This window comes from Pollicipes pollicipes, unplaced genomic scaffold (assembly GCF_011947565.3).
Source record: "Pollicipes pollicipes isolate AB1234 unplaced genomic scaffold, Ppol_2.1 Scaffold_7261;HRSCAF=8764_pilon_pilon_pilon, whole genome shotgun sequence".
Classification (NCBI taxonomy): domain Eukaryota; kingdom Metazoa; phylum Arthropoda; class Thecostraca; order Pollicipedomorpha; family Pollicipedidae; genus Pollicipes; species Pollicipes pollicipes.
This window is the reverse complement of record NW_023597054.1, coordinates 50,080,435-50,106,415: the sequence shown is the minus strand read 5'-3', so window position 1 is coordinate 50,106,415 and position 25,981 is coordinate 50,080,435. Positions and strand designations below refer to the sequence as shown.

The following is a 25,981-nucleotide window of genomic DNA, read 5'->3' as shown; positions in this document are numbered from 1 at the left end:
CGCGTTGGATATCCTAGGGATTGGTTTACAGGCAGAGACTGTTAGCGAGGCTTTTACCCGGTGTTTGTTGGCATGTTTGCACATTCTCTTCGCTGTGGAGCACGGCGCTGCTTATCACACGCTCAGTTTATCCCTATACATGATGTGATATCGTGACAGTCATGGAGGCTATGGGGACACGCATTTTTATATATCAGATGTACATTCTCGCAACTCTTGGCAATGCGTCAGAAAACAAGTCGGTGTCATGACAAACGAGTGTGTAAAAACAGGTAAATCAGGAGATAAATAGCGAACACCTTTATTTACCATCATTAAGCGCGTATCATATTTGTGTGCAATCACATGGCATTATCGCAACCATCAACCAGTGGTAGGTATTATCAGCTGTCTTCAGATGCACATGTGACAAACAGGGTACTGACAGAGTATGTGAAAGGCTAACGTTGCGCGCGCACCAGTCTAAAGGCTGTTGTTATTGGTGTGAATCGCCAGACACGATGGTAGCTTACCTTTAGCGGAAGACAAATAACAGTTCAGTTGAGCATATATCGCCGGTCCCGTTTACATTGGCGATCATCCATGAGGCCGTCTTGCCGATAGATCTCTTCAGTTGTCAAACAAACAGACGCGATAGTTTGCTGGCCTAATACAGGGCCGTTGTTTTAGCTGCCGTGAGGGCCATCCAGCGATGCAGACCACTGCCTTCTGACGTATTCCACGGCAGCCGCGGTCAGACCCTGCAAGCGTCTACTGATGAGTTTCGGATGTCAGCCCTCGCCATGATTCGCTGTTTTCACAACGCCGCGGCATTTCTGGTCGCCGCCCGCCGCCCGCGCCGACCATAGACCGCCGTGGAGTGGTCCTTTAAAACCGCCGCTGCTCCGAAACCAGAAAGGCTCGAGACAACATTTTTGGTGTTAAGGGGGGGGGGGGGGGGTGTTTCACACTTACACGGGGTTTTGAACCGAAATAGCCATCTTGAAGATATTTTGGTGCTGCTCACAATGCTGTCCTTCTTGAGACGTAAGCCCCTCTAGGTTCTGTTCCAAGCCAAACGCCTGCGAAAATGGGGGAAGGTTTATGGAAGAGAGTGTTTTAAAGTGTCCTTTGCATTTATGACATCATAATAACGTCATTCAATCTTGTCATTTCATAAGCCACGCGGCGGTCAAGGACAACAATTATAATTGTCGAGGCTTTCATATCTGGCGTTGGTGAGCGCAATTTCCAGATATATCTGCCGCCAATCAACTCCCAATCCGTGTTGTGTAAGGTGCGATAACGCAATGAAACCATGTTGCAATGAGGAGCATATTTACTTAACGGAGAATTGTGCTGTCTAGAGCAGTCTTTTTCACTTCAAAAGTGTGCCAATGGTTATAAGTGAGCTTCTTTCGTCATATCTGACGTGTGCTTCAATATCTTCAAATGTGACACTTTCCGCTTAAAACGCGCGCATTGGAGGCCCCGTAGGCCACTTAACATTTGAGTACGGTCGCGCGATATGCCGGAGCTGAATCCTCAAAAAGCCTCAGGAAGGGGAGACATCGACCCGCTATTAGGGCGAGGGTGAACGAGTCGAGAATGTCGGTAGGTTTGAACGACTGCAGAATGTAGTAGGTGTAGGAATGTAAAATGTCTCACCATCGCTATCATCATTATCATTATCATTATCATCATTGTATGTGAAAGTGTCAGATGCTTAAGGACCGCCATGCCGAAGTAAGAAAAGAGGTCTTCAACTCCTGGTTTTTGGTGTCATGAGTAAAAAGCCCTTGTGTTGAATTAAAGACCATCAATATATCATGGCGTGGTTAAATGTTATAGTAATGCTAAATGACGAGTTTATCATGACACTCATTATTTCGAGATGGGCTCATCAAGTCAGAAAAGGGCAGACAAAGGCTCAGAAAGGCCCAATAAAGTGTTACGCTTGAAAGAGAAGTTACGTGAGTCCAAAAAAATCAAATATGCGCAGCCACTGCACCTAAAAGATGTTACGAAGCAAATAATCGAAGCTCCCAACAGTTCAGAAGTTTGTTTAGCGTTCAACGTCAGGAGGCTTAAAAATCAACGATGGCTGTCTAAGCCGGAAGTTAACAAAGACCGACACAGAGTATGAGATAAAAACATGTCCGGCCGCCACGAACATAACCTGAACATCAGGAACCTGCTTAACGTACAAGTGTTGCTGAAGCTAGATCCCATGATGAAGTTTGTACGTGCAGCCACGCAGAGTGCGAGTGTGCAGCGTCTTTAAGATCTTGATGTCCACATTGTCTTTATATTTAGCATTACTACGTCGTTTAGCCAGTACCTCCTGAGATATTGAAGACCGTCAGCTCATCATAAGAACTTTTAACTGATAACCCCCATGACGAGTCTATTCGACAACTATATCGTTACTTCCCGCCATCACTTTGATTTTGAATTACATGCAAGTGAAGTCACTTCCGTGTAATGCTGCTTGTTTCTGATAGATTGAAATGGCACCCGAAGGTGGCGTTATATCTAGCTCCTACCGTTTTCTTGATTTTTAGTTTGGTACGAAGCTGGACGTCAAGCACATCGCCCACCGTGCAAATATGGCTGGATAATTCACCTGCTCACCTCAAGCGTGATGTTGAGGCACTTCATCTAGATTAAGATTTCACCGATTGTGGTTGCGTCGCATGTTAAACTGCTCCCGATGACGACCTACGTGGGAAACGATCCCCTTTGGAAACGATTCCCCATTGGGAAACGATCCCCTTCGCCTGCGCTGAGTGGCTTTGTTTATTAGTGTTTTGTGCTGCCATTTTCGCTCGCGATCCATCCCTCGTTTTGAGTTTCTTAATAGTTGGACCACTTTTCTGTCATTTCTTTGCCTATCATGGATATGCACACGGAAGTCAGTGACGTTAATTTGGTCGGTGCCAGGGAGTTGAAGAATTTTCAGCCTACATGAAGTGAGACGTCGACTCGTCGCATGCCATGCCAAGAAGATAGCAGAGTTCCCGGTTTCATTCGAAAGGTGATAGATATCTCACGAATAATCTCGTCCCACCGAATACGGTTTTATTTCATACCAACGAATTCCAATGTCGGGATGATTTGGAGGCTACTGTTATGCATTTTTTTCTAGGGTTATCCTTACGCTTGGTGTTACCTGCGAGTCAAAGTCCGGTTAACATAATGCTTTGTTCGCCACAGAGCAACATGACCTGTCATTGAAGACTGCCACATGGCATGATATGAAGTAGCATACCACGTGATAGTGGCGAAGAGTTAATCGACCCTCTACGATTTCGTCAATGTTTAGTTTATATTTACCTGGTCGTCAAACACTTGTCTGTCATGTAAAGAAACGCAGGAAATTCGCTAGGTTACGCTACTGGAGCCATTTCTGTGCTGTTAAATCACTTTAAGCTATTGGTATATTCTTACAGAAAAAGATACTGAGCTGCTCCCCCTAGTCAAAGATGATTGTTCTAAACAAAGGCCATCTCTAATTTGGTGAAATATGCGCTGGTATGCGCTGGCCGTGAGCTGCGCGTGTACCGTCTTGACGGACATATGCGTTGATGCGCTCCCATGTCAGGCCGGTCTTGGCTGTGAGTCATACGCTGATGAGAGAGAGGTCGGCGGTGGTGCGTAAGCGCTCATCTCCGTGTTATGACGGGCCTATTCCTGGCATTACCACGCTGGCCGCAACCCCATCAATGGGCGCGGCCGCTGAGCTGCGGCGCGTTGGCCGCCAGTGTCGGCCGGCTGAGCGGCCGGCCACCTCGTGACGGGTTGGTCAGGGCTGCCGGTCGCCCGCGCGCGACCCGACCTTGCTGCCGTCTGACACCGCCCGCGGTCGCTTCTTAAATGGTCAGCTAACATATGTGTGGGGTATTGAACTGAGTTAGCGATTTTCAAGGTCTTTCCGTGTAGTTCAAAGCTATGCACTTGTTAAAAACTTTGAATCCTCTCATTTCTAAGTTAGACGCACGCCAACTTGTGCACACTATTCCGTGCCGCCTGCTTTGAAATCACTCAAGCGTATGGCGTAAAATAAACGTGATGCGAATTCCACCTCCTCAATAGCCATACTGTGTTCAATGTCAGTACAAAGATGACCATTGACTTATTCGAATCAGGAGTACGTCATCACAAATCGTCGCACCAACGAGCAGCAGCTGGCTTTCAACCAACTTAACGCCTTAAATGCAAGTTCCAAACACAAAGCACGTTTTGTGACAATGGCACAGCAATTTGGGCAGTGTTTCTAGTTATGACGGCAATGAAGCTGAACATAAAATAACTTAACAATAGCGCCGCAATCGAGGATGCGAATCCAAGCATAACACAAAAAAGTAGGAAGGAATATGCAAGAACACGAAAAACAGCCAAAACACGCACACAGAGCGATATTCGGTTCAGTACACACGCATCAGCAAAGTCAGCCGTCCACTACCGTGGCAATTCTGACACAGCAAATCTGGCAGCGACTCTGACGTCATATAAACGCTCTGTGACGCAATCAAACGATACTTTTGAGGGGTGCATTTTGTTAATAGTGAAACTATGCAGATACTTGTAGTAAACGAATAATGAAACCAGCGCGTACTGGTATCAAGCTGTGTTTTGCACTTGAAGTGAGTTAGTATGGGGTTTTAAACTGAAATAGCTATCTTGAAGACCGTTGGGTGCAGTTCACAGTTCTGCCGTTCTGAAGAACTAAACCCCTTTGGTTTCTGACCTATACGCCGGCGAAGATGTGCAGACTTTCGGGAGGACTATTTCAAGGTCACCCAGGCACCCACGACGTCATTATAACGTCACTCAAATTTTGCCACTCCAGTAGCCATGCGGCGACCAAGGCTAAGGAAAATGTAATTGTCGAGTCGTTCACATCTGGCGTTCGGTAGCACAATTTACAGATGTAACGGCCGTCAATTGGCATTCAATCAATGTTGTGCGTGGGACGATGACGTTATCAAATAATCACGTATTGAGGAGCATATTTACTGAACAGAGAAATTATGTTCTCTGGAGAAGTCTTCCAGTAAAGAATCCAGCAGTTATAAGTGAGCTTATTTCAGCATATCTGGTATTTCAATGTCTTAAGTGTAAATATTCCCCTTAAAATCATGCCAGAAGTTCCAGAGAGCTTTTTCCGTCATATCTGACGCTTCCCTCAATATCTTCGAGCGTGGAATATTCCCGTTAACCACGCTCAGACCTCCTCCCTCGGGCGGAACGCGTTGTGGCGCCCTCCCAACGCACCAGACTGTCGACAGCGCACGATCCAGAGGTGGGTTGTCGCCTCCGAATGGAAGATGTTACGATGCAAAGTTGAACTATAACATATTTGTACTCTGAAGCAGTCGGGTCCAGGCATATCGTTACCGTGACAGTACTTAGCCCTGGTATGTCACTGCTGCAACTACCTGCATCTGGTACGTCGCTCTTGTGACCATGCTAAATGACTGCGCGCCTCCGATGTGACGCTACCCATGCACCGCATACTGCTGCTGTCATTGAAGAGGTGTACCGTGCTCTTTGACATGGGATTCGCCACGGAAAAGAATAGGAGATGGTGGGGGGCAACTTGTTCATAATGCCTCCATAGTGGGACCCCATTAGATTACCTGGGAAGTGGTAGGGGAGGGTGATTGCCATGATAGCGGTGACGAGCTTGAAGTGAGCTGAATAGAAACGGACCTAATTATTAAACAAACTGTGAAACTATCGGCTAAATCGTGTATAAGCCATTATATGTATTTCACTCCTGCTGACATTAAAATCCAGCACTTTTGTAACATATCAAAGGGAGTATGCTATCGTTTTGTATTTTTCATTTAAAATCAGATCAGATGTGTCCGATTTCGTCGACATTGCCAATTTTTTTTCAAAGAACGTTCTGTGTAGCCCGGTATTTTGATTCGAAGAAGCTGCTTCGACGGGAGAAATGCCATTGGGTTTCATGCTACTAAGTCTGAGTCATGCTTTTAATTTGCTTTGGTTTCTCCAATATGCGTGTATGTGATGTTCGCAAGGCAGCAAGTGGCCAGAATGCTTCTGCAATAAGGGTATGAGGCTTGCAGCACTCTGCTTAGAGAAGAGTTACACGTATGTGACGACGTTATCACGCGAATTCAACGCAGCGTCTCACTGTGACACTGATTTCTCTCCCATGGCGTCTAGCGCAGCTTTTTCTTTCGAAGATCACTTCAGCTTTGGCAAACATTGCGCACTGTTATGGCCTGTTCGTTACGAGGATGTGTTAACAAAGCAGATCGGCTTATTACGTTGTCTTAGTGACACAGCCTTTGCTTACGCAACTTTCACCAATGCGCGTCACGCTAAATGCCTTAGGCCGCCCGCTGTGCCAACCTGAAACGTTCATTGCTATTGACGTCATTCGTTACCAGAAACTGCGGCGTGCATTTTGACCACCACAGTTATGGTGGACGAACAGCCTGGTTCTTGACATGACATTTCGCTGCTGATTTCCTTCTGACGGTACATGGCCGGTCCGTGGCTCTTAGCAGATGTTACCACCTTCGAAGGTACTGGGAACAAAGGGTTTTAATCCTTAATTCGAAGCATTGCAGGTTTTCGGCCACCATCTGATTGAATTCTTTCTGACGTGTATTGCCGTATCCGTGTGGTCGTCGCGCCTGATTGCATGCAGACGCCTCCGTGTCTGTCCCCATGTCCGTTTGGTTACTGCGTACAATTGCTCATCTCCGCGTCTGTGAGGTCGTCCCACGTGATGGCACATCCCCGTGTCCATGTGATGGTCCCACAGGACTCCATGTCATGTGTTCGTGAGATGGCCCGCACAGCTGCATCCCCGCGTATGCGTGACCGTCCCGCGCCACGACAGATCCCGCCTGCGTCTCGAGTGGCCGCCGCAGCGCCGGTGTCTCGCTGGTGATCCTGTGCCGTGGGCCAGTGGACGTGGTATCCGGGAGACCGCCGCTGCCCCAGCACGCCCCCACCCCCACCGCCGCCTGCCTGCCCTCAGCCCCCGTGTGCCGCTGGACAGATGAGGCTATTCGTTCGCCTGACCTATTGGCCGGTCGCAGCGCGCCTTCTAAGAACAACAGGACGCGCCGGGGTGGGCGGCACGGCAGCGGCGCTGGACTGGGCTGTAGGTGGCGAGTTGGGGCGGGGCCGTCGCTTCAGGTCTGGGGTCGGTGTGCCAGGTTTGAAAAGTTGGGTCAGAGCTTGAGCCGCGGACTGAGGCCGGATGCGGGACCAGACGGAGACCAGGGACCGAGGCAGGACTTCGGAGAAGAGACGGTGTCCGGCCACCAGGAGTGAAGCCAGCGTGCTGATAGCAGCCGGGTGTATGGACCGGGGCCGGACTCCGGAGTGGAGACGGTGTCTGGCCAGCAGGAGTGACGCCAGCGTGCTGATAGCAGCCGGGTCTATGGACCGGGGCCCGACTCCGGAGAAGAGACGGTGTCCGGCCAGTAGGAGTGACCGTCAGCATTCTAATGGTAGCCGGGTCTAGTCAAGCTTTCCTGGTCTCCCGTCGCGGTCTCAGAGCCGTCAGACATTAACTTGTGTAATGGGTGAAGTGATGGTGTCAAAATGAAATGGCTACGGGCGCCATTTTCAGTTTGAACACGACGACTTCGGTAACGTGTCGATCTGTGACTTGCATAAGACATGCGTTGAAAGTGGCCTGACGGTGGTGAGCGTGACAGTGGCAATTGTGACCTGCCGCGGAGCTGCAACCGGCCGTACAAGGTCTGATGTTAATGACTGCGTGTCACAGCCATGTCCTGTTGCGAAGTCTCATGGTGATCACTGTGCTTCTCAGAACGGCAACCTCTCGGGCAGTGATCTACACGAGGCAAATCTGCGCGGCGCCAACCTCACCAACACCGTCTTCGAGCTGATGCTGACGCCCATCCACATGTCACAGACGGTGCGGTAGACCGCCCAGCGTGGGCTCAGATGCGCTGCCGCTCTGGCTCGGTATGGGAGCCGGCACGGGCCCGCATGTGGCGTCCGTTAGGCTCCGTCCCGTGCGTGGTCGGTTGGGGTCCGGCCTGCAAAGACAGTAGGCCAGGCTTGCACCATCCAGCGGCTCAGATAGAGCGCCTCGGTTGCGGGCGTGGTGCGGATCCGTCGGGGTCCCGCTGTTCTCGGCACGCGTCGCCGACGGGCGCTTTTTCTGCGTCGTCGACGGTGTGCGCCTGCCGCCTTCTGCCGGTCGCTGGATTCGGCCATTTGTTGCGAGCGCCCGTCGCGGTCGTGGAGAGCCATTCCCTGATGGTGGGCGCGGCTGGCTGCCTACGACGCCGGACGCCTCGCGCTGCTGCCAGGGCGTTAGTGTTTGTCACTCGGTGTGGGCGGTGAGAGGCCGCGGGGCATTTGGGCAAGTGCTTTCCCGCAAGGCAGGGCGTACACGATGTGGTGGAAATGGACAGGGTTTGTCGGATGTGAGCATCGCATGCTATCCGCAGGTTCACCCTGTGGTATGTGGTGTCATTTGCTGTTGTTTGTCGGCGTCAGCCAACCTCAGTGCAATAAACCACGACGATGTTTTTGAACCTTGTTCCTGGAAATGGCATGGAGCCATGAATTACATGTTCAGCGGAGCTTGAAATTAGTGTTTAATCCCTTTTCGGCACTTCCAATTGGATATCTTCTCAAGATCCGGCTTGTGAATAGGGAAATTTAATTAACGCACGCTGCTCCATCCTGCAATCCGCACTTGTTGTCAGGCCCGTCGTCTGGCGAGAGACGCAGTCAATAGGCCTGCTCAGATTAACGTTGATGAAACACCTTCAAGATCCCAATGGTTTTTCAGAATCCAGTAAGAGGATGTGGGACAGGACATGGCTCAAGGCTCCAGCGCCAGTCAACGAGATATTGCCGTCGCCTGTCCGGAGGGCTGCTGGTTAGGCGTCTTCTTATTTTGCAATTAAAATTAATTTAATTTGTGCATACGTGATCCATTTGATAGCCACAAAAGCAGTTGCGTAATTGAAGGTTGAGATTGATTGAAACGTTTTTAGAGCTATGCCAGCATATTTATACCGTTACCTTTGTAAACTATTTACATGCAACATGTAAGTCCTCCAACCACCACATAGACATTATGTTCTGAGGAAAATCGGCAAGCTTTATGAGGCCACCAAATGCATTTAGGACGGTTGGGGCCTGACTAGAGTGTCGGTTTAATGGCGATGGCCTCTTCGGTGGACCTCAGCTACGCAAGCAAACCAGAAACCATGCGTTGTTGGATCCACCAAAGTTCTTAAACTTGTCACCATGCCTCCTATTTGCTATAATTTCGACAGCATGACTTCAAGTCATGACAGGTCTGTCGTCTCCAGCCCTGTGACAGTGATGCGTTGCCGACTTGGGGGTGGTGTAGCACTGCTAGAAGGGCGTGTTATTGACGACCTGCACCGAATCCCGGATGGCATTCAAATCTGGCGCCCTGCCAAAATGTCATCACGCCCGCCGATGTCGGCATGAGGTACCGTAGCTAAAGCGACCTGCCGCGTGAAATGAGTTTTAATTATAAAAATAGTTGACTTGTGTTAAGCTCCATAAATTGTTTCATAAACCACTTCAACTCAGCAAAATATTTCATAGAACACGTTAACTCCATATCATATATCATATTGTGGAAGTGCATTTCCGTGGCACATGGTTATGCAATGAATAAATGGTTCTGCAATGCTAGTTAAAAGACCATGGGATGAATGGACCATTCCTATGGATTTGTCGGAAGTGCAACGAATGTCCGACGATTCAGATGACGTGCCGCATGGGCGGCAACCTAGAAACTGCCGGTGGCGATCATATAGCTTATCAGAGATGATCAGCTGGTAACTGGCCATGGGATGTTCACACTGTTTCGGCGGTGGGGGGTAGGCTGTGTCATGACATCGCGTGTAGAATGTTAAAATGTGCCCTCTAAAATGATAGGTTGTTATGAGATCGGTGTGCTTGAGTGTTGGTGCCAGGTCATTCGCGACGCGCTATGCTTAGCGAAAGATTCTGAGCACGGCCTCGCAAACCGTTGGTGAAATCCTTCTAAAACGGCGTCAAATCGAAGCATTTTTCCCGGATACCTGATGCATGTTTCGGCACGCACATACAGACAGTACAAGTTGACGCGCAGACCAATACTAGTCTGATTAGATCCCCAGCACCGCTCCGAGGGAGCATCCTATGATGGCAAGGCATGTCTACATGGACGCCTGTCCTGACCCCTGTGAGGCACGGCTCGTGGCAGCAACACGCACTCGTGTTGGGGCTCAATTCGACTACCCCCCCCCCCCCTCTCCCGAAAGTTTTTCCAGAACGATTTCCGAGCGGCGCGGTGTAGCTTTGTCAAACTTTATAGCTGTAGGGAATTAGATAGCGGATCTTTTGGTACGTAAAATGTACCTTGTGAGACCGCTGACCTATGGTAGCTCAAAGTCAGCCCGTGGCTGTTAGCGAAGATCATTTCTAGGGAATCGTTCGGTCTGATGCGACAACGGGGTGTTAGATAGAGCCAACCATCTCTGAGGTGGTCCCTTAGGCAATGCAACCATTTAATTAAGAATTGCAGCAAATTCTATTAACCTGCGGTCAGGTATGAAGGTCAGGCCGAAGTCACAACCAACCTGCCTTTTTACTTGTGTTTGAATCACGATCCGGATGCTAAATACGCAACAACACCCAGCACCTGCGCAGGACAGATTTAACCCCCGACCTCAACCGGCCGTCCCTACCTCTAGTCTGCGGCCGCTCCGGTCCGCACACGCGACCTCGGCCAGGTCACGTGGACAATGGCCCGGAAGCTTAAACACAGCCGGCCGCGCCGGTTAACCGCTGACCAGGCCGCGCCCGCGTGGCCGCACGACACATTGCCCGGGAGCTTGCTTTATGTGTTAGTTTCTGGTGCTCATTCCGAATCTGTTAATAACAGAGACCGCAACAGACGCGTTCCACAGACTTATTGAAGGTCATAGTTGGCCAATGACTTAAATTGGCCCAGGCCAACATTTGGTTTTAGGAACATACCACCCAGTCCCCAACGCTTATTCAAAAAGCAAAGTAGAGACATTCTCCTAGATTCCTGGTCACCTCGGTCCTTTCTAGGCGAAAAGGTCTTTGACCTTAAATTAAAACCAGTGCATTTTGCTTGGAAAAACTTTCTAGGTTCAAGGCAGTTGAACGGAAAGATCTGGAGGCACTTTTGTCGCCTATGTGGAGTTTGATCTTGTTTGCCCTTATCTCACCCCAATTTAATATTCCAGTAAGCTCAAATTTTGACACATATGAGTTTTGGTGCAGGCCAAACCAACCTGTGAAGCTGGTACTTCCAGCTCTCTTCATTTTTTAGATATCAGGGGCTCAAATTGACCTCTCATCTGAGCGAAAGGTATTCAACTGGCCACCCTGGCGCGCGTTAACGACCGGCAGAATTGCATTTGAGAAGCAAGGATGTCAATCGGCAGTGAGACGGAGACAAACCAAGCAAGCGTCTCCATGCAAAGACAAAACCAAGCTCGAATTATCGCGATTAAACGATTTTCGCCGTTGGGAAACAACATGCGTGTTTAACGTTTCCATTCGCTCGCTAGCATTAAGCATTCGCTTCGGCGCCGATCTGCGCCCCAACTTTCCAATTCCTCCGCGTGGGTCGGCTGTAAGCTGCCAGATGTGCCACGTTCCGCACGGTCAAGGGAGGTGACCCACGGCGCCGCACGGTCAAGGTGAGGTGACCCACGGCACCGCATGGTCAAGGGAGGCGACCCGCGACACCGCACGGTCAAGGTGAGGTGACCCACGGCACCGTACGGTCAAGGAAGGTAACCCACTGCACCGCACGGTCAAGGGAGGCGACCCACGGCGCCGCACGGTCAAGGTGAGGTGACCCACGGCACCGCACGGTCAAGGGAGGCGACCCACGCCACCGCACCCTCAAGGGAGCCGACCCACGGCGCGGCAAGATCAAGGGGACGAACGAGGCGTTGACGAGGCATCGAGGTATCTGTCGCCCGCAGTTGACGGGGGTGGGATGCATAGCTGGTGGGATTCATTCAAACAGGATGGCACTCACCGAGCCTCATTGCTCAACTGGATGTGCCAACAAGCATATTCGAAGTATGAACATACGAAGACAAACAAAACTCTGCTTTTATGCTTGGTTTGACGTTAAATGGCATGGACATTCATTTATTTGGTATTGTATGGTGATTTTAATAGGGCATCAGTCACGGTGGGTTACGTGATGTGAGGTCGGGTCATTTCGACTAAATTATGTTGCATGAAATATCTTGTCTTATGGGCATCTTTTTTGCTACCCTTGTGAGTCCAGAAATGATTTATCATAGGCCATAAGCCTGCGCATTAAGATGTGGTCCATTGAAGACCGCTCGCTGCGTACATATCAATATCTCCGCGGCAATATTTCTCAGAGTGGGTTTGATCGAACGAATCGAATCGAAGGGAGGGGAATATGGACTCTTCGAAGCTCCCAATAGCCAAGTTCTGTCGGTATATGTTCCATAGACGTGGAATAGTAGGCATTTTACTGGTGAATATGTCAACAAATCTGGCCTAGCTGACCGGTGATCAAGCTCATCCGAGTGCCGGGACCAATTCCAAGCATGGTGCGATTGTTCATAAGCTACATATTACTGGTGGCTGTCGACACAATATGAGGGGCTCATTCACTGAATGAGCAAAATCGGAAGATCGAAACAGCACTATAGTTCGCTGGACCCGGTGGTAAAGGATGCTGATCCGACTTAGATCGACTGGCAGTTAAGTACTGCTGGTCTCATTACGTCCGGCAAGCTGTGAGGGCTTCCTTGGCCGACGAGGTCCGGCAAGTTACAATGGGCTGTTCGGCCGACCAAGCACGACTCGTGGAGGGCAGCTGGACCGGCCAGGTGCCACATGCTGCTACCAAGGGCTACTTGCTACAAGGCCCAAGGCCTACCTGTTCCTACATGGTCTACATTTTACTACAAGGGCTACTGAACCAACTGAGCACGACATGTGTACGACACGACACGGACACGACACGACTAGTAAAGTGTTGCTGAGCTGAGTAGGTACGACACATTGTGCATGGGTGTTTAACCGACTAGGTACGACACGTTTTTCATGGGTGCTGAACTGACCCGGCACGACACGTTGTGACGGGGTGCGGAACCGACTCGGTGCAAGACGTTGTGCAGGGTTGCTGGTCCGACTAGGCACGACACGCGACGGAGTGCCGAACCGATTAGGCACGACACTGTCGATAATTGGGATACGGTGCTGAACTGATTAGATAGAACACGTAGAATCCTGATGACGCGACAGGGTTCGATACGCTGCCCGGCCATGTCAACGACTTTAAATATCTGGTAAAATAAAACCGGGGGTTCTGTTAGAATGTACGAACCTGCGTAGGCGTGCGATCAGCGCCCCGCTGGCTTACCCCACGGTAACGAGCGTTTTAGTATCCTGCGTGTGATGCACAACACGACCATGGGACATCTATGCACACTCACGACCCGTACCTTGGCTCACCGTTACCTCCTGCATGCACAGTTCGTCACCAGCCAGCCACCCCCCTCCCCCTCGATCGCAACGCGCCGCATCTGACGCTCGATCGCCGCTGAACCTCCCTCGTTTGGTGGCAACTGGAGCAGCCGCGCCGAGCTTTAGCGATATTACGGCCGTGGAACCGCTCCGACCAGGCTCAAACACGCTCCCGAGATTATTTTTAAAAATCTGATCAGGCCAATGCGGCCGCACGGTGTTGAGAGAGCAGCCAGCGGCGGACCTGTGGGCGTGGTTGGTCCGTGGCCGGCACGTAGGGTGGCTATCCGGCCGTTACGTACGGTGGCTATCCAACCGGCACGTGCAGGCGGTGGCTCTCCAGCCGGCGCGTACGATGGCTATCCAACCGGCGCGTGCGGTGGCTATCCAGCCGGCACGTACGGTGGCTATCCAACCTGCGCGTGCGGTGGCTATCCAGCCGGCACGTAGGGTGGCTATCCACCCGGCACGCGTTAACTGCTCCCAGCGGTGTCTTACCTTCCTTGGGGCAGGATATTTCTTCACCGAATGACGTAGGCGGGATCGGATTTGAGAGGCCTAAGCTGTGCGAGAAGTGGCCTTAAGTCCTGGAGAAGCAAAATTATTACACAGATAGAGGCATTTCACAGAAATTCACGAAACATGGTCAGAGGAATTCACGTTTTTGGGGGGAGGAATTCTTGACACTTGCAGGGTGCTAAATATCTGCTAACTTGTATATAGGCAAGGTAAGACCACATTTATTAACTTTTCCAGGATGTACACCTACTTCATACGCGTAATTGCGTAGTGTGCCATTTAGCTGTCAGCGGGTTTAGTGTTAACTGTCAATGTTGTGGAACTGAAAATATGAAGTGGTTTGGATATATATATATATATATATATATATATATATATATATATATATGCATATATATATATATATAAATTTGCAAAACCGTCTAACGCATGCTTTTGTTTAGGCCTGGTGGACGGTAGACTTAAGAGGTGGTGGACCAGCGCGCGTAACCTGACCCAGTACAGCGTGACTTTATTTCTGATTTTCTGCGGTCTCTACCAGATTCCCACCATCGGACATAGCGGCAAGCGAGATTGGCTGAACAGCTAGCAAAGTTTTGCTCAGCAACGATTCAGTTAATAGAAGTGCATGCAAATATTTGCAAATCACCACGCGCACACACACACACACACACACACACACACACACACACACACACACACACACACACACACACACACACACACACACACACACACACACACACACACACACCACACACACACACACACACACACACACACACACACACACACACACACACACACACACACACACACACACACACACACACACACACACACACACACGCACGCACGCACGCACGCACGCACGCACGCACGCACGCACGCACGCACGCACGCACGCACGCACGCACACACACACACACACACACACACACAAACGGATTAACACCGCTGGCTCCCGGATAAAGCCCAGTTTGTGGTCTCGTTAGTGGCTCTCAGGCGTTTCCAATGCATTCCGAGTAGCACCACATTTGCTGTGCACTCGAACTTGAAATTGTCCCGGGCTCGCCCACAGCTAACTGAAGCGTCAGCGCGAGCCGTCGGCCGGGACCGAGATCAGCCACGCAGCCCGGCAGTGCAGTCGAAGCCGGAGGCACTCAGGAACGCTCCCCTTGAGACCGCGCCCAGCGCGCCGTACGATTACACTCCAATCTGTCGGCCGGTGGCGGCAGCCGGCCGCCACCGCCGCCGTCAACAGGGCGCCACTTCGCGACGGGGGATCTCGGCCGGCCTGCCGCCACCGCGTCTTGAAAGGCGTGCGCGCGGCCCGCTGTTGCGGGCGTGGCGACCGGAGATAGCCGGTCTGACGGGCAAACAAGAGCGATGTGAGCCGTGTGTGCGGCTGGGCGGCCGCGATAGCCGGCCTCCGCAGCCGTTCAGTCTGATGACCAGGCCGTGCCGGGCCCACGATACGGCCGGCGGCAGGGCGCCGCACTCGACGCCGCCGCAGCCGGCCGCGCGGACGTCACCAGGCGATGGCGGCGGCCGAGCAGGCCGAGCAGGCCCAGGCCTCGCCGCCGCGCGAGCTCGTCACCGCGCTCGTGTACGTGTCGCTGCTGCTGGACAACATCCTGCTGTCGGCCGTCGGTGAGTGACGTCGGGCCGCCACCACGCGCGCCGCGTCCTCCGACGGTCCCCGGACGCGTCCGGTCCCGCTCCTGCACCGGTCCCGTTCCCGTCCGGTCCCGCTCCTGCACTCGGCCATGCTTGACTTGTAACCGGAGGACGTAGTGCTCTGGAAAATCCGTTGCCAGGGATGGCTGAACAGCGCAGGGTCGCTGTTCAGTTTGGCAAACCATTCTGAAGCTATAAAAGTGTGTCGTAATGTTACAGAACAGCTGGATGACTTGACAAACGGCGAAACGATCACAATGGAAACCTGACAAGTGTACTCAATTGCACATGTTCCGCTAATGTTTGGAAGCTCTAGACCATACTAAGCTCGTCATATTTATGGTTAACATCTTTCCGCACCGTCGATTTTTATGTTCCAACGCAGCGCAACAGTAGAAATATCAAATTCAGGTCGTAACTCGGCCAATCTGCGTGTTGCATTCAACCGTAAAGGCATGGAACATTAACAATTTGTCACTTCCATGAGGTCTTTGACTAAGAGAGCTAGAAACACCAAGTTCATAGGGTGGGTTAGCCTGTGTATGAACTCACGTGTGTCAAAATTTAAGTTTCCCAGATCATGATCTTTGGGCCAAATAAGGTCACAACAAGCTTCAACTTCAGATTGGGGTTAAAAATGACCCCAAACCTGCTCATGCAACTGCCTTGAAAGTTATTCAGATGCCTACAGCTATGCAAAGTTTGGCGTGTCCACGGCGCACCGTCTGAAAATTATTCTGTAAAAACATCGGGGCTAAAATTGATCCCCACCCAGGCGCATACTAAATTTGGTTCGGAAACAACCTGAAACACACCCAGTGCTGTGCTCACAGCAAATGCAGGCAGATGAAATGATAGCAATTCGCCGAAAATGCGTATATTTTTCGCAGCTAGTCTCCAATCCTCTATTCAAGACCCAATGCAGCTCATTTTTACTTAATCTATAACACCTTGATTATCAAAAACACTTCTCTACATACCGACTCTGTCCAGACTCCATTCAGATGGATCCACATGTCGGGTTCCTACGTCGACCCTGACAAGCATCCTTCTCCATTTTTTCTCTCCAACTGAAATCAAATTTCATAGAGCGGGGACTGCTTTGCCTTTTATAAAATGACACAGGCTGGACTTGATTCATTTTTGGGGGGAATGCGTACTGTAAATAGGCCCGTGTTTAATCAGTGTTGCGGTCATCATACAAATCTGCCACAGTGATGGCCATTTTGAATCATGATGCTTCCAGCCAGAAGTCGTTTGCGACACCTTTGTCACCCACCCGTGTCACGCATGTCAGCTGTGTATACTCCTCACCCTTATGCCAGAAGCGCCTCTATGACATGTTTTAGATCAAAACGTACTGTTCTTCTGACGCGGCCCGTCGTCACCTCTGGACCATGCCACGCAGTGCCCATCATCCCTGCCTACCTGTCTGAAACGGGCGGCGGCGGTGGCGGCGGTGGCGGCGGCGGCGGCGGCGGCGGCGCGGCGGACGGCGCGGACGCGGCGCACACGGCGCAAACGCTGCTCTTCACGCACATCTTCAGCAACCTGTCGCGCACCGCCGACGGCCGTGTGCTGCTTCACAGCCGCACCTCGGTCTTGCCCGCCTACTTCCCCCGGCGACAGGAGCCGCCGGTGGCGGGGGAGGCCGACCAGACCCCGCCCCAGCTGCCGGCCCCGGCCCCGACCCCGCCCCTGACCCCGGCCTTGACCCTGACCCTGCCGTCGGCGAGCGCGGCCGGCGCCGGCGAGCACGGCGCCGCCTCCCAACCGCCGCTCTCCGGTGAGGCGGACAACAGGATCGGCGTGCTGCTTTCCTCCAAGGCGTTCGTCCAGCTGTTGGCCAACGTGGTGGTGGGCACCGTCGTCGGCAGGCTGGGCTTCAGGCTACCGCTCGTGTGCGGCGTCGGCGTGCTGGCCCTCTCTGCCTTCCGTAAGTGGCGCTCTCCGCACTCTGCTGGCACGTTCTCTTATTTCTGGGCTGCCGCCGCCCTGCTCGTGCCTCGCGCCTGTTTGGCATTACCGCTCCTTACTTGAACCGATTTAGTCGCACGAATTATTTCTTCGATTGTCGGCGTGGTCGAGCGCCCCGTTAGGTATAATTTGCAATGCCGCGAAAATATCGCTTGCCAAGTGGTCGGAACTGGAATGTTTTTACCCCAGCCAGTTAGCTAAAAAGAATTATTGTATTTGCTTGCAATAACTTAACACTTCAGTTTTCCGCAACTTTTCACCCTTAACGTAATAGGTTTTCGATGTTTTTACAACTTATTTCACTAACTCCACTTTTCCATAAACGTCAAAGCTTTTTCCGTTAACTTCATAGCTTTTTCCCATAGCTTACTCAGTTATTCCCATAACTTTATGGTCACTATGGGACCTGCTGATGATGTATGGCTCTCCATGTACCAGAAATATGATACCTTAGATGGGAATGCAGCCCACTTGCCGCTGTGCCTCGAACCCGCTGCGTCTGCCGCTTGCTGTGCACCGATTGCGTCCTCCCTTCCCCGGAGTAGCCTCTTCCCTGTCCCGCAAGTGGTCCTGGAAGTAAGTGTCCCGTAAGAGCTGTCGTTGCGGCTGGACAGCTGCCGGTGGTCGTGACATTTATCCGCAGCTTCGATACCGTGCTGACGCTACTCTGCAGTAAGCTGACTGATGAAACGTGCTTGTACAGAGCTTCATTACGGCCGCGGGCCAAGCTAGATGCTGGGCAAAGTTTAATGCTTAGTGGCCCGGTCCGTCTCACTCCCGCCTGGACCTCATGTGTTTGCTGTTAAAGTCCAATATCTTTATTACCTCTTATGCCACATGCAGTTTGGAAAAAAGGAAAAGCATAATTCTAAGAAGTGGTGAGAAAATTCCAGGGTTTTGCGTGTAAGCGATCTGATCAAACTCGATTTTTGTGTATCATCACGCTGCGAGGCTGAACAACATGGCGAAATTGTAATCTGAACCAAATGTATACTCCTCGTGACATTAGCATGTTTAAACGTAAATTTACGAGCTGAAAGCAGGTGCTCAGAGCGGGCCGAAGCCGGGTCCGGATCTGCACGGCACGACGTTGCTGCGGAACGGGGCTAAACATTTGACACCTAGTAGAGGCCAGGCGATCGTGCTGACCAAGGTGCGGGTCAATGTGTGTGGCCGATCATGCGCGGGGCTGCGCGAACTGTGGACCCGCCCGCTTTGGGCGCTGTTGAAAACTGACGTCATATTGGCAACCCAAGTAAATCGATCTGCATCCGAAATGGTTGCCTGTGAGGCCGACTTGATTGACATCACACAAAAAATCCGCAAATTAGCAAGAATTCATCGCTTTCTTCGGCTGAAACTGCCAGACCCAACAAGTTTATTTTCAGGCAGTGCGGCTGATGCATCAGCACTCTAGAAGTGGATATCAGTGAGCCTCTTTTGCCTGCTTATATGCCTCCGGCGAAATACTGAATTTCCTATGCATCGACCCAGCTCATTTGTTGGAGTTGCCAAAGATGTCGGGCTCAATAATCTGAAGTTTGATACCATTAACATAGTGATTGTTGGTAGCCCTAACGTCTGTCATGACCTCGCTCGGCCCTCACCGCACGAGGCGCCTAACCGGTAATGTTACTGTTTCATCTGTCACGCAGCAGATAACTACAGGGCTTGTGACCCCTTCTTCTACACCGTATTTCCGGGTATGTCAATGAATGCCTAATTAGAAGGGATTACCAGAAAAGTTGTTGACTGACGAAAACACCGACGTATCAAGGACAAGGCAAAAATTTTTGGCAGAATCAATGCCCGAAGCAATACTAAAATTCGCAACGCATAACCACGCAATGTTTACACGTACATAATTGATATGAAAGAATGAGGAGTGCGGCGCGACTAAAAGATTCGCCAGCCAGCATGTCTCTGCAATCATTTTTTTGTTATTTCCATTGCCTAAAAATCAGCAAAAAAAAAAAAATATCGAACGCCGCCCATGCTACGCCCCACCGCCACAAGCCTGATGCAATCCAAAGCGATCAGAAACCTTCCCACTTAATGTGGCGCAGCTGGCCTTGGCCGCCGCCGTTTCGCCGGCGGCGCAGCGGCTGGCGGCTTCCAATTTTGGGCGGTGGCAGCGGCGCGTGTTGACCGTGGCCGCCGAGCTGTGCTGTTGACACGCCGTTGGAAAACAGCCCGCCGCGGCGCGACGCCCCGGGCGCTGTCCCGGCAGATTGCCGTCAGTCAGCCGAGAGGCTGAGGCGAAAACTGATACGCCTAGTTCCGTACCGTAGTGCGGAGAGACGGCTTAAGAGCGTGCAGCACACGTGTCGACAGCTTATTACGAAGATTATTTGCCAAATAAATGGTGTAGTTTTCTATTGAAAAGCGACTTTAGAGCTGTTGAAGACCTTTACAAACCTTTCAGAGGCAATGTGCCAAGTTTGTGTTAAAAAGCATTTTGTAGTGTGCTTTGAGTTAGGTTTTAACCATTGCCGTTGCTCAGCCCCACAACCATCTTTTTTGCGAAACTAGCCAGGAAACTGTGAGGAAACATCATATTTGTCCAACTTCAATGTTGCATTGTTGAGATAGCGAAGAACTATGTTAGCATATGTGCCCAAAGAAGAGGTCAGAGTGATCTACTTTGGTGTTTTCTATCCTTCAGAAATTTGTTTGAACCCATTTGAGGGGGGGGGGGGGCAGCACGCGCACACGCATAAGCACGGCGCTATCGATTGCAATTTGAATTTTTTGATTCGGGCAGCCGGGACTGAGCGTGAAATCCGCCCCTGGCAGTCAATGGTGTGCCACTGAAGGCCCGGTCAATGACGGGCTAAAGGCAATTTTGTTGGCTTGTGTCATGTCCTCCCAAAAACCATCTAAATAGCTTGTAGCATTGCCAACACTTTGAAGCAAAATTAATGCTTTCTGACTTATCCTCTTCAAGTTACACAGGATAATTCAGAACTTAAGTTTTGAGAAAGATGGTTATGGCTAGCTTTGACATTTGAGACCTTTTTGCAAATATTCCGTAAACAGAAACTATAGATACTTGCATCAACATTGTGCTTGAGTTTGCCCTCCATTCATGGGCTTTACTGTGGCCTGTTTGGCTCTCTCCTAAACTCGCTGTCATGAACTCCTTTTTATGTTCAATGACAAACTTTTAAGGCGGAGAGGAGGCGTGGAGATGGGATCTCCTCTTGAAACCACTTTCGTCGATACCTTCATGCGTTTCCACAAAAAGAACTGGCTATCCAACCGTCCCCTGACTTTCAACCAGTATTCCATCGACGGTATATTGACGATTCCTTTCTGTTGTTTCGGTACAGGTTCCATATTGATAAATTTCTCAGTTTTCTTAAAGGGAACTGTTTCAGATTTAGAGAGATTAAAGCAGCCATCGGAAGTCGCGCTCAGCAATGCCAGAAATGATCGTCTGAACAATTGTTTTTCATTGTCGTGATCGCCGCATGGCTTGTGGAATGGCAAGGTTTGAATGACGTTATCATGACTTTATGAATGTCAAGATGCCTTCGAAATACCGCCCCGAAAATATTCTCCCCATTTTCGCGGGCGTGTAGCTCAAAAGCTAGATGGGCTTAGATACTAGGAGAGCACGATTGTGAACAGCACCATAAGGTCTCCAAGATGGCTAGTTCAGTTAAAAATCCCATATAAATGTGGAACACTCCCTTTTAAGAAGAAATTATGAGATGACGTTTACGAAGGAATAGGAGGATAAAATTAGCTTCTTGGCTTTCCTTGATGTGCGAGTTCGAAAGCTTCAGGGCAAAATTAAAACCGCTGTCTAAAGAAAGCCTGCGTTCACTAGTCTTGGATGGATATTTTCATCATTCAGTTCTGACGCTTTCAAGCCATGTGACATGAAAACTTTTTTACCAAATTTTCCGCTCAATTCCAACTATAACCTCTTCTGTTCCAGGCTTCATCAGCTCATATTATTCTGTCCAGGAAATAGCTTCCAGCTTCCAATTATGAATACTTTAATAAAGAACTTCTCGGGTGCAAAGTATTTAAAAGCACCCGCTGTTCACTAAGCCCTAGGGTTAACTAAATGTGTAGGATCTCCCTATTTTGGATTTTGGAAATCAGTCGACACAAATGAAAAACGAGCTTACAAACCACGGTTACTGGACCTACTGGGCGCAAATTTCCTTGTTATTATAATCTTAGGTGCAAATTTCTAAATTGCTATCAAAATTTAGTCAGGAGCAAATTACCAGGTGCCGAAAATTTTGTTCAGAGGTGACGCACCGTAAGGCTGCAATGCGCGCACCTCGCGTCTGTTGTGAAAAAGGACGACGAAACTCTCAGCCGGGGGCCAGAATCGAACCCAGCGTACGACGCGGCACCGTAAGCGGACGGTCCCCCAACTGCATCACGCCGTTCCCCCGCAAACTGAGGCGAGGGGCAACCGCCGGACATGTGAGCTCCTCCCGGCAAGCTCCAAGGCATTCCGCGTGTCTGTTTCATTAATGGGGCAGCCCCGGGCGCTCTGTGTTCGGGGCGGGCAGTGTTTCGGGACAGTGTTTCAGCAGGCGGTGTCGGACACTGACGGGTGCGGCGCATCACATGCCTCACCCTTGACGCTGCAGTGTTCGCCGTGGCATCCGGCGCCTCATCTCTACTGGTGGCCAGGGCAGTACACGGCGTGGGGTCGTCCTGCATAGCCATAGCAGGTAATGCACTAAGAGCCCATTACGCAACCGTACCTACTTGTACGTATTGTCCCTTGTGTCTCGTACACAGCCGAAGCTATGACAAATGCAATCTGGGTGATCCTTCATGTAGCCCTTTCAGTCCATCAGTCATGTTAAGAATATTTCTGCATAACCACCATGAATATTACGCCAGCGAATCATCTCACATAGCCGTGGTAGGTCGTGTCCTGGGGTCCTGAGGTCAGCTTGCAGGGCAATGACAGGCAATGCCTAAAAATTGTTTGAAATCTACATACGGTATCTTTGATGGCTTGATGTCCCGAAAAAAGAAAACGAGTCTTCCTGCACGTTGAGTTATAGCACGTACATTGGTGCGGCTCGGCTACGGTAATGTGGTTAAAGATCACAAACATGCATGCCACTCATCCCCGCTCGCTGTGGGTTTGTGACTGTTGATATGCTTAGTCAGAATCCACCATGCTGCCACGTCTGCTATGAAAATTATAATGGTTTCTGTCAAAAGACCTTACAGATGGCGGGAAGGAAAGTTCGGCTCAAGATCCAGAGCTCACCGATATCGTCTGGCGACTTTCAAAACAGACTGATCTTTTAGCATTGTTAAGAATTCATCAGCTAGTGTCTTCTCGTGATTTATTTCGAGTGTACTTGCGAGGGAGGTGTTGGGTTCAGACTCCGAACTCGGGGTTAAGACTCTGAACCCAACACCACCTGCACAGTGGGCGTTCTGGGCTTCAGAACACTTGCTTAGTACGACTTGCTGAGCCCATCCTAAAGCTTCCACTCAGATTGTGACATTCTAGTTCACCAGATAGCTTTGACCCTGCCTTTTCGACGGACAGGACCGCGCGGGGTTGTGGGTGCCACACAATGCTGCGGCCCCGGGGCAGGGTGACCCTCCTCTGGCCAGGCTTCAGCTGAGCTTTCCATGTCACGCAGGCCAAACGATGCCCGCGTCCAGGAGCTGGTTTCCATCGCCGTTTGACCACGAGGTCAGAATCTGATGCGTCTATCACGGAGGCCGCAAACTACCTTATGTCTATTTGTTTATTTGTTTATTTTTCTTTTATCGCCAATAGCGCTGCACTCCAACAGGCGATGCCATTTAAATAAAATACAGTAAATGCACAACACACAGTAGGATGAGCATTATTCAGGGAAAACATCTCAGAGCTAAGTAAAGCTGCTACAGAGTTTAAGCATACCGAAGTCTAAAATGCCAAAACTGTGATTAAAAACACCTGTGCTAGTGTTGCTCGCTAAGAAAGCGCTTCTAGTGCTTGGCGGTCTGAAAAAACGGACCGCTCGGTACTCTTTGCAAACGAGCGCGAGGTGCAGCGAGCAGAGTTTGAGTGCGGGTCGACTGAAGCAGCACAAGCAAGGGGAAGCAGCTTAGCAACAGTTGAGAGCCCAGTTTACCTTAGAAGATGTTCCTCAGAAAGAGTAACCCGTGCAGCAATCTTCGTGCTGCTGGGATGGGATTTTGAAATGAAGCGGAAAGCTGTCATAAAAAGAAGCTGTTTTCCCGGAGAATGTGTGAGTAAGTAACCAAATAAGAAACTTGTGCTGCACTCAACCAACCCACACTGTGTGGGGATTGGTCGCCCACGCCCAAATCACGCTGCAATATTCTGAAACTGATCGCACGTTTGTAAAAATACGCAGTCATCACAGCGCTTCAGATGAATTCTAATCAACTGGTACCGGCTTGGAAGGACAGAATAAAGAGGCCAAGTGCTCGATTGCCACGACTGACTACGTCAAATATGTGCAGCGAAGATTAGTTTGGTATCCAGCGTTGCGTGAAGGTCCCTTAATTTTAAACGCATGTTCAAGCTCAGTTCTATTCATATGATACATGTTCTGGATGGGAGCACGCCTGAGGGTCATCGTGAAAGTTTTACATTGTTTAGGGTTAAGGGTCGGCCCTCACCTGACTGACCACGCTACCAGATAATCGGGATCATTCTGCAGCAGCAGTCCGTCAGCCGGGACGTAATTTTGCGGACTTTTTCACGTCATCGGCATACAAAAGACAGTCAGAATAACAGTAAAAAAGAGGGAGTCATGAGTGATCCTTCCGGGACGCCGGAGGCCAACGGTTTCCAATCAGAAGTTTTCTTTTTCGTTGACGATCACGCTCTGACGTCTGTAGGACAGATACAAGATCAGCCTTCGCAGTGCAGATTCCCTTAAGTGGCATCAATGCTTCGACCTGTGGTTCAGAAGCCCGTCATTGGCGCTCTGAAAAAGCAGCCGAATAATCAGTGTAAATGGCATCCGTCTGGTATCTCCTCGACATGGCCTCCCACGCCAATTTCAGGTGAACACAAAAGTTAGCGCCGTACGAACGCTTAGGAATAAAACCATGCTGATGATGATGGCATAACACCGGGGAGACTTGGCGGAACAGCTTGTCATGTGGAATTCGTTCCAGTATCTTTCCGAAGAGAGGAAGCAGATATTATATATATATATATATATATATATATATATATATATTCTTCTGTAATTTGCCGGCTCCTCCCTATCTCCTTTCTTAAAACTTGATATGACGTTTGCCTGCTTCCGCCTAGCCGGGAAGACATCTGAACTTACCAAGAGGTCACAAATCTTGGTGAGCAGAGCGACTAACTCGTCAGCGCACTTAGTGAGTTTGCGGGCGCTGATATCGTTAGTCCGCAGGCCTTGTTGGGACCGACCGCAGAAATTGCGAATCGCACGGCTGCCTCAGAAACTCAGTTGGCTCAGTGACTCGACTGGGCAACACGGCGCAGCTGGAGGGAGATGCACACGGATATAAGCAAATTTTAGAGCAAAGGCGTCATTCAACGCGGCAGCGCGAGCCATGTTATCCGACACGAGAGTCTGCTTAGAGTTATACGAGACTGGTAATATGCATGACTTCTTCGGGACACATATTTAAACAACCAGTACAGCTTAGGGTTGGTATTGAAATCTTCGGTGACTCTATAGAAATTTTGAGCGTACTTTGGACACGGACTTAAAAGCGTGTCTCCTGTCCGCAAACTCAGCCGCGGTCACCGCGCCGGAGTTTCTCCGCAGACATCGGAAAGCTGCCTCCTTCAGCCAGGGAGCAGCTCGCACCGCGCCGCCTAACGAGGGGTCAGTCGGCGCCGGAGGATCACGATGGGGACGTGGTTGGCGATGCCCATCTCAAGCTGTGTGTAAGAGGTGTCCACCGTTTGGCCCAGCCCCCACTGGATCCGGGAGAGACTTAGGCGCATACCGCCGAAGTCAGCCCTCTTGTAGTTGCACGCAGCGTGCCGATGTACCACAGGCGGACTGCTTACCGGCACATTGAGAACGAAAATGAGTGAGACGCTCTCCGCAGGTCGAGAACGACGCCGCCGGCCGCCGGTGTCCAGTGTATTTCAGGCAGGTTGAAATCTCCGATGGCGACGGCTCTGAAATTCATTTGCGATTGTCAATTGCGATTGCGGACGAGATCATGTGAATAGTAAGTACGCAATGCCTGTGCTTACTAAGGATGTCTTAGGCATTGAAGATGGGATTGTCAGACCATAGCCTTCAGAGCTTAAAGG

General features: G+C 50.5%; 2 protein-coding genes across 3 annotated transcripts in view; both read left to right on the top strand.

The window, feature by feature from the left end:
- LOC119112104 (BTB/POZ domain-containing protein KCTD9) overlaps nt 1-8,537 on the top strand; it is a 17,505-nt gene extending 8,968 nt beyond the window's left edge. For both annotated transcript variants that reach the window (XM_037236117.1, XM_037236116.1), the window contains exon 8: nt 7,808-8,537. In XM_037236117.1, coding sequence (XP_037092012.1) covers nt 7,808-7,924 — 117 coding nt within the window. In that variant the 3' untranslated portion in view covers nt 7,925-8,537. The remainder of the gene's footprint in view (nt 1-7,807) is intronic.
- Nucleotides 8,538-11,736: 3,199 nt separating this feature from the next.
- The window catches only part of LOC119111579 (synaptic vesicular amine transporter-like), a 63,178-nt gene continuing 48,933 nt past the window's right edge, over nt 11,737-25,981 (top strand). The window contains exons 1-5 of the mRNA XM_037235388.1: nt 11,737-11,775; nt 15,648-15,708; nt 17,144-17,165; nt 17,538-17,671; nt 22,332-22,415. Coding sequence (XP_037091283.1) covers nt 11,737-11,775; nt 15,648-15,708; nt 17,144-17,165; nt 17,538-17,671; nt 22,332-22,415 — 340 coding nt within the window. The remainder of the gene's footprint in view (nt 11,776-15,647; nt 15,709-17,143; nt 17,166-17,537; nt 17,672-22,331; nt 22,416-25,981) is intronic.